Here is an 8,447-nt window from a genome sequence, read left to right on the forward strand (position 1 = left end):
CAAACTTATCTACTATTGGGGAGATAACAGCTTTTCAATTCAATAAACTTCTAAAAGTCGTTGCAAGATATTACAAATGAGTTGCAAAAAAATAATCTCTTAAATTCCAAAGAACAAATTGTATTTTCTACTCAAGTATTTCTCAATTTATCCAATTCTCTATATATGAATCACACAAATCTAAGGTGTTTAAAAGTGTTTCGTAATCCCTTAATCACAATTTTTTATAAATATAATAAAAAAATTTAAATAGTAAATAATAAACACTAATTTTTTAATAACAGTTCAATTGTATGAAAATAAATATTTAGTATCACTATAAGCTGCTACAAAATATATATTATGATTTATTAATGGTGACAGTTTGAACTGTCACAATTTCACATTTGTGACAACTAAAATCGTCGCAATAAATATTCAAAAAAAATTGATGATGGTTAAAACCATCATAAATATGTCGATAAGACATTGCTAGAGTTGTTAAAGAATTGTTAATATTAAAGGTGGTTGGAGCGATGATTTTTTAAACCACCACATAATATGCTAGCGACACATGTTTTTTGCAATAGTTAACAAGTCGTCGCAAACTAGACTTAGCGACGATTTAAACCCCCACAAGAAAATTATCGCAAAACATCTTTTTCTTGTAGTGAACAAGGATTATTACATCTTTCATCTGAATTTTTCGCTTTGTCTAACAAAAGTAGATACATATTTATAATTACTTAAACTAAAAAATCCAAAACAAACACAAAACACGAAACATCATTAAACAGTCTGAAATCTGTAACCTGTCTGGATCATCGCCGCATTGACGATCCATCGCCACTGACTACCATCGATCACTATTTGGTTCGTCGTACTAGCATCTAACGGCTAGGACACCACCACCGATTTTCGCTAGCACTTTTCATAGGTCTGACGTTGCGATTTCTAACAATCCCAAGACATAATTTCCTCTCTCTTCACTTAAAATTTTGAGTGACACTTCCACCAATAAGCTCATTAAGTAAATTGTTTTGGTTTTCAATTATTGTAGTAATTATTGATTCAAACCACAACATTGTTCATTGTTTTAAGACATGATGACTACAAGCTCTACTATAACATTATTAAGTATAGAAAGCAAGTTGGTTAAGTTAAAGTGGTTAGTATTAACGAGTGGTAGGTCCATTTCCAGCTATTTGATAGAAATATAGGCAGAGCAAACAAGTTTATTAGACTAGTTGGAGAAGTTATCACTCAAACGTCTCAATTCTCAATTCTCAATTATTAATCCATTTTCTTTCTTGTCTATTCAACAATCCTTCTTTTTGCTTACTTTTAACTAATAAAAAACAACTAATAACTATTATCAACATTTTTTTTAACAATTAAGAGTTTCATTATGTTGTTGATAATGTCTATGTTATATAAGAGTTATTTCAAACTTTTCAGAAAAGAGCTTTTTCTTAAAGAATCATTTTGAGAGCAAAATGAGTGAATTTTAGGTACAATTCTCTTAGTTTTTCCTTGTTGTTTGTCCTTTACCTAGTTAAACAATAATTCAAAGAGACATAGTCACCATAGTACACTCCCGACATGACCAAAGTTGTCCAAAAGCAAAGGAATCCCCGTTTCTTTATTTCTCTTTGATTTGATTGAGTGTACCACTAAAATTTCTTTATGTAAAAGTTTCTTAAATTTAAGAATAATAATATATGGATGAGTTTTTTTTTGTACTATGGTTGCCTAGTCATTCTACATTATTGGTATTGTTTGTTGGGTGTCAAATCCATTGATTATAAATTGATAAAATTAATGATATATTAAAGTTTGTTTATTTTAATTATGGTCACAATTTTTTTAAGAAATAGGTTGGAAATATATCATTTTCATATTTATTATAAATTTATAAAATTTATTTTCAAAAATAAAATTTAAGAGTGAATTTTAATTTTTATATCCTCATATTGTAAATATTGATAACCTTTTATTCTTATAAGGATAAAATAAAATTATCAATACAATTCTTTTTATTTATTTGTACTATTTTTAATTAAATAACTTTATAAAAAATATCAAAAATATTGGGAACTTACCAAACATATTTGTGAGATTAATCCTTATGTTTATAAAATTCATATAAAGATCATTCCTTTAGGCTATGTTTGGGAGTTTGGAGGGGAGGGGAGAGGAAGGCTTCCAAAAATGAAATTTTTCCAAAAATGAAATTTTAAAAAAATATAGGAAAATATTTGACATTTTTTGAAAAAATGATTTTGTTTAGAATGATAAAAGAGTCACAATCATTACTAAATTTTTAATTTTCAGAATAGTATAACAACCTAAAAGATATTTGGAAAATTTATGTAAGCCCTTCAAAATCTTCCAAAACCCTCATTCAATACAATTTTTTAGTTCCCCCATTTTATGGGATTTTTGGTGTTATGAATAAACTCAAACCCTCCTACCCAAAATCTTTTTTGGTGATATATTAAGTGATCTAAATATCAGCTTGTTAAGGTTTTTAATGTTTTTTCACTAAAAAAGAAAATTAAGATTTTAAAAGTATGCTTGAATTAGCTTATTCAAGTTTATCTACTTAAATTTTATGATATTATTGGTGTCTTTTATAAATAAAAAATTATTTATATAATTTTTTTAAGAGCAATTTATAGCTTACATAAAAATTAGGTTCAATTATAATTTAGATCTCATACTTTATCGGTTTTACGAAATTAATCTCTCTATTTTAAATTTAAATAATTTTAATCTCTTTTAATTTTTTGTAATTCTGACAAAAATTATTGTATATAAATTTATTGTAAAATTTTATAGATACAAATACAAGTTAAAAAACACACATTTCACCAATTTTTTATAAAAAAAAAAAAAATCGTAAAGAAAGACCAAAATTATTTGAACTTAAAATAGAAGACCAAATTTATGAATCAAAACTATGATTTAACTTAAATATTATTTAAATTTCTTTCATCTATTTGCTATAAAAGTAGATTTTAAATTATAAATAAATTATTTATATATGCTTTAAATGTTATTCTCTCTCTTTTTACAATATTCCTCATATTCCACCATAATGCTCAACTAAATTATAAATAAATTGTTTTCACAATATTCCTCATATTCCACCATAATGTTCGACTAAATATTATAAATAAATTGTTTATTAAAATATACAAATAGATATTCTCTCTTTCACAATATTTATCATAATATTTTATGGGTCATGCCCGGGATATTAAATAAAAAATATTTTTTTATAAAAATTAATATTTTAGCTTTTAATATATTTTCAAAGTATTAAATACATGTATTTTTAAAAAAAATTATCACTTTAATCCCTTAAAAAATGTCCTTAGAACATTCGTTATCATTTCCCATATTTTATTTATAATTATGTTTCTATTCAAATAGTTAATATTGATATTTTAAAAATTATTTTTCCTATAATTCTTTTAAAATTTTCTCTATCTCTAGCTATTTAACTCCTCTCTCTACTTCTGTTCAAAAAAACTCCTCTCTCTACTTGATCTATTGTCTTTACTATAAAATTTACCAATCTCTCAAATCACTTAAATTTATTTTCTATTGTCTCTACTATAGATATTACTCCAATATTCACTATAGTATAATATTTTAAAAATCGGATCGAATTGACTGGTTCAACTGATTGGATCGTAAATCGGAGATGAATCTGGGTGGGTTAACCTTTTAAAATCACTAGTGGGTCAAAACTGGAGTAGAATCGAAAAAATCGAATTGAATCGTTCAAAACCATTCGAACCATAGAATCAGAGCAGTTTTTATAAAATCGTTCGGTTCAAAAAATACATCAAATTAACATTTTTTATTTTTTAAAAAAGTTTAATATATAAATATCAACACTTAAAATACATTCTCCAATCACAAAAAAGAATTATGTGTTTTTATCAAAACATACAAATTTCTAAGTTTTGTCGGTCCGTTATAGTTTTTATTTCAACCATACTCCATCATATATTTTTTTGTAGTTCAACTCGAATTTGCTTTTTGTTATTTAATTAAATGTATTGTAGTGTTTATTTTTTGTATTCTGTTTTTTATTTTAATTATTCTTAATTATTCAAAATTTATTTTAACTATTATGTTCTATTATGATTTAAATTAGTTTAACTTATTTTATTGTATTCTTTAATTTGTTCAAAATATTTTTAAATATTCTTAAATGAAGGTTGAAATAAAATGTACAACTATGTTGTATTATTATATGTATTATCAATATTCTTGAATTAAGTTTATAATTGATTTTTGAAACATTTATTTTATTAAGTTGTTGAATTAAGTTTGTAATAGATTTTTGAAATATTTATTTTATTAAATTGTGAATATATGATTATATGTGGCATATCTATAAAAAATTAAATTCATATTATTAGTTTATTTAATAACGGTTCAACCATAAATTTAAGTGACACGAAGCTTCACCGGTTCGATCTCCGGTCCGATTTTTAAATCATTGCTACAATATTATCATTTTTAATTTTTTTTTTAGTGTTATAATACACCCAACACAACAACCACAAATCACATATCAATAATTAATAAACAAAATTATTATTCTTTTTATTTATCATATTTTAATATGTGAAATGTTCAAATATTATCTATATCTAAAAGCAGGAAAATAAATAATCATAAGAATAATATTTTAATTCATAATATAACAAGTTAGTACATATCATTGTTCATGCCAACATATTTTATAACATGCTATTTTATACTAACTGCTTTCAATATAAGTAAAATTCTAAAATGTGTAAGAGCAATACTTATTTCTTAAAGTATGAAATTGGTTACTCTAGTATATTAAGATATTAAACATTAAAAACAAATCTTCATTAAAATTCACATATGTTAAACATAAAAGCTAACATCATAAGAATTTTTAAATAAATTAAATTATTTTTATTTCAATATTTTATAAATCTTGAATAGGTTTTTTTTTTTTTACTAGTACAACAAATTGTTTGCAAATGCATCTACATTAAAAATCTATTTTTCCAAAGAATAAAAAAGATAAAATAAAAAAAATTGTCTTTTCTTTAAAAATAATCACTAATCACAATACTTACTTTTTGCTCCTCAAAAGTATCTTCATACTAATCACTATACTTACTTTTTGCTCCTTAAAAGAATCTCCATCCATCACACATACTCAACAGCTCCAATCCACAAGTTCCAAATCAAGAATAAATACCACACAACAACACATCTCAAGTATCTCAGAATCAACCAAAACAAGCCATAGACACAAACTTTGTCTTAAAAACCATCATTGACACATCTTTGGTGACAAAACCTAAAAAATGCTGATTTTCAAGTCTCTTCAAATTATTCTGCTGCTCATATTCTGCAGCAGACACACCACAGCTCAAACCAAAAACACATACATAATTCACATGGACAAATCCACCATGCCAGAAACATTCTCCGATCACCTTAACTGGTTCGACACATCGCTAAAATCAGTATCAGAAACTGCAGAGATTCTCTACACTTACAAACACATAGCTCATGGTTTCTCCACAAGGTTAACTCATCAAGAAGCTGAAATACTTTCAAACCAACCAGGAATTCTCTCTGTTATTCCAGAACTCAGATATGAACTTCACACAACAAGAACACCACAGTTCCTCGGTTTGCCACAAACCAACACTGTTTTACCTCAGTCTAAACAACAGAGCCAGGTGATTATTGGTATTCTTGACACAGGTATATGGCCAGAGATAAAAAGCTTAGATGACATAGGACTTGGTCCAATCCCAAGTAGTTGGAAAGGCGTATGTGAAATCGGTAACAACATGAATTCATCAAACTGCAACAGAAAACTCATTGGCGCCAGGTTTTTCGCAAAAGGGTATGAAGCAGCACTTGGTCCAATAGATGAATCAACAGAATCAAGATCACCTAGAGATGATGATGGACATGGAACTCACACGTTAACAACAGCAGCAGGTTCAGCTGTAGCAGAAGCTAGCTTATTCGGTTTAGCTTCAGGTACAGCAAGAGGCATGGCTACACAAGCACGTGTAGCAGCTTACAAAGTCTGTTGGACCGGTGGCTGTTTCACTTCTGACATAGCTGCCGGAATGGATAAAGCCATCGAAGACGGCGTTAACATCTTATCAATGTCAATCGGTGGAAGCATAACGGAATATTACAGAGACATCATCGCAATCGGAACTTTCACAGCAATGTCTCACGGAATTCTAGTCTCATCATCAGCTGGAAACGGTGGACCATCTGCCGAAAGCTTATCCAACGTAGCACCATGGATAACAACAGTCGGAGCCGGAACAATCGACCGCGATTTTCCTAGCTACATAACACTCCCAAACGGAAAAAACTACACAGGTGCATCACTTTACAACGGAAAACCGTTATCCGACACATTCCTACCACTAGTTTATGCAGGAAACGTAAGTAATTCCGCAGTCGGGTATCTTTGTATCCCCGATTCATTAACAAAATCAAAAGTTTTCGGCAAAATCGTGATATGCGAACGAGGTGGAAACTCAAGAGCTGAAAAGGGTCTTGTAGTAAAAAACGCTGGCGGTCTAGGAATGATTCTAGCCAACAATGAAGAGTATGGTGAAGAACTAATAGCAGATTCTCATCTTCTACCAGCAGCATCATTGGGTGTAAAATCAAGCAACATTCTAAAAAACTACATTTTCACTACAAAAAATCCAAAAGCTAAACTAGTTTTCGGTGGCACACACCTACAAGTTCAACCTTCACCAGTGGTAGCAGCATTCAGTTCAAGAGGCCCAAACTCTTTAACACCAAAGATTCACAAACCCGATTTAATAGCTCCGGGTGTAAACATCCTAGCCGGTTGGACCGGTTCAGTTGGCCCAACCGGTTTAACCACAGACAAAAGGCACGTGAACTTCAACATTATATCAGGAACTTCAATGTCATGCCCTCACGTGACCGGTTTAGCTGCTATAGTTAAAGGAGCTTACCCTGAATGGAGCCCCGGTTCTATACGGTCAGCGCTAATGACCACAGCATACACCTCTTACAAAAACGGTGAAACAATTGAAGACGTGGCAACCGGGAAACCCGCTACGCCGTTCGATTTCGGATCCGGACACGTGGACCCTGTCTCCGCCCTTGATCCTGGACTTGTATACGACATCAATGTTGATGATTATCTTGGATTTTTCTGTGCGTTGAACTACACGGCGGCGCAGATCAAAATCGCGGCGAGGAGAGATTTCGTTTGTGATCGGAAGAAGAATTATAGGATTGAGGATTTGAACTATCCTTCTTTTGCGGTTGCTTTGGAGACAGCTTCGGGAATTGGCGGTGGTTCGGATAAGCCGGTGACGGTGGAGTATAATAGGGTTGTTAAGAATGTGGGAGCTCCGGGGGTTTATAAAGCTTCGGTGGTGCTTTCTCCGGTGGATTCTTCGTCGGTGAAGGTTGTGGTGGTGCCGGAGATTATTAAATTTGGTGAAGTGAATGAGAAAAAGGGTTATACGGTGCGTTTTACGTGCGGTTCGATGCCATCTGGAACGAAGAGTTTTGGGTATTTGGTTTGGAGTGATGGGAAGCATAAGGTTTCGAGTCCGATTGTGTTTAGTTGGACTTGATTTTTGGGCCCATTAATGTTGGACTTGGTTTTGGGCCCATTAAAGTTAGACTTGGTTATGGGCCCAGGAGTGGCCCATTGAAGGTGCTCTTGGTCTTTGATGTTTTTATTCTAGAGGAAGGTTCAAGTAAACACTGATAAGGAATTGTAATAACTCTTGTACATCAACAAAATATTGTAAATGTGTAATAATGGCTTTATTATGTATTTTATCTTCTCATGTAGTTCTGTATGTCCCCTATATTAATATTATTGTATTATATTACTGAATTACCATGCATGACACTAATTTTGATTTCTTTTAACTAATTGACATGTTTAGTTAACTTTATCATTATGTAACACATTTCTAAAGATAGCAGCTTTGAGTTCTTCAGTTTGCTATCTACTTTCTCTCTTACTCTATTTGAACTATTGTGTTTTTTTATCCTCTAATCTTTTTCAAGCATTTTTTCTTTTTCTTGTAATCATAACTTTATCATATTTTTATCTGACTTACAAAATTGCTCTCACAACTATGGTGGTGGTGGGATTCAATTTAAGAACTTTTACATCTCATCTCTTATTTTTGTGGATTTTCTGTTAAGTATCCATGTTGGGCTTTATTTTCTAATCCAAAATTTCTGGAAAAAGTTACTGGATTTTTGGAAAAATTTCGACAATGCATTTTCCAAAAAATAAAATTCTTGCACAATAAAAAATTTAAAATTTTCGGTATTGCACCTGAAATTTTAATATATTTCAAAATTTTCGGTATTATATCAGAAATTTTAATATATTTCAAAATTTTTGGTAAAATATATAT

At 30.0% G+C, this 8,447-nt stretch overlaps 1 protein-coding gene across 1 annotated transcript; it reads left to right on the forward strand.

The window, feature by feature from the left end:
• Positions 1-5,186: 5,186 nt before the first annotated feature.
• LOC131596490 (subtilisin-like protease SBT1.7) lies at positions 5,187-7,912 on the forward strand. Its single transcript, XM_058869148.1, has one exon. The coding sequence runs from the start codon at positions 5,349-5,351 to the stop codon at positions 7,641-7,643; it is 2,295 nt and encodes a 764-aa protein (XP_058725131.1). The 5' UTR covers positions 5,187-5,348; the 3' UTR covers positions 7,644-7,912.
• The last annotated feature ends 535 nt before the right edge of the window (positions 7,913-8,447 follow it).

This window comes from Vicia villosa, linkage group LG4, assembly GCF_029867415.1.
Source record: "Vicia villosa cultivar HV-30 ecotype Madison, WI linkage group LG4, Vvil1.0, whole genome shotgun sequence".
In the NCBI taxonomy this organism is placed as follows: Eukaryota; Viridiplantae; Streptophyta; class Magnoliopsida; order Fabales; family Fabaceae; genus Vicia; species Vicia villosa.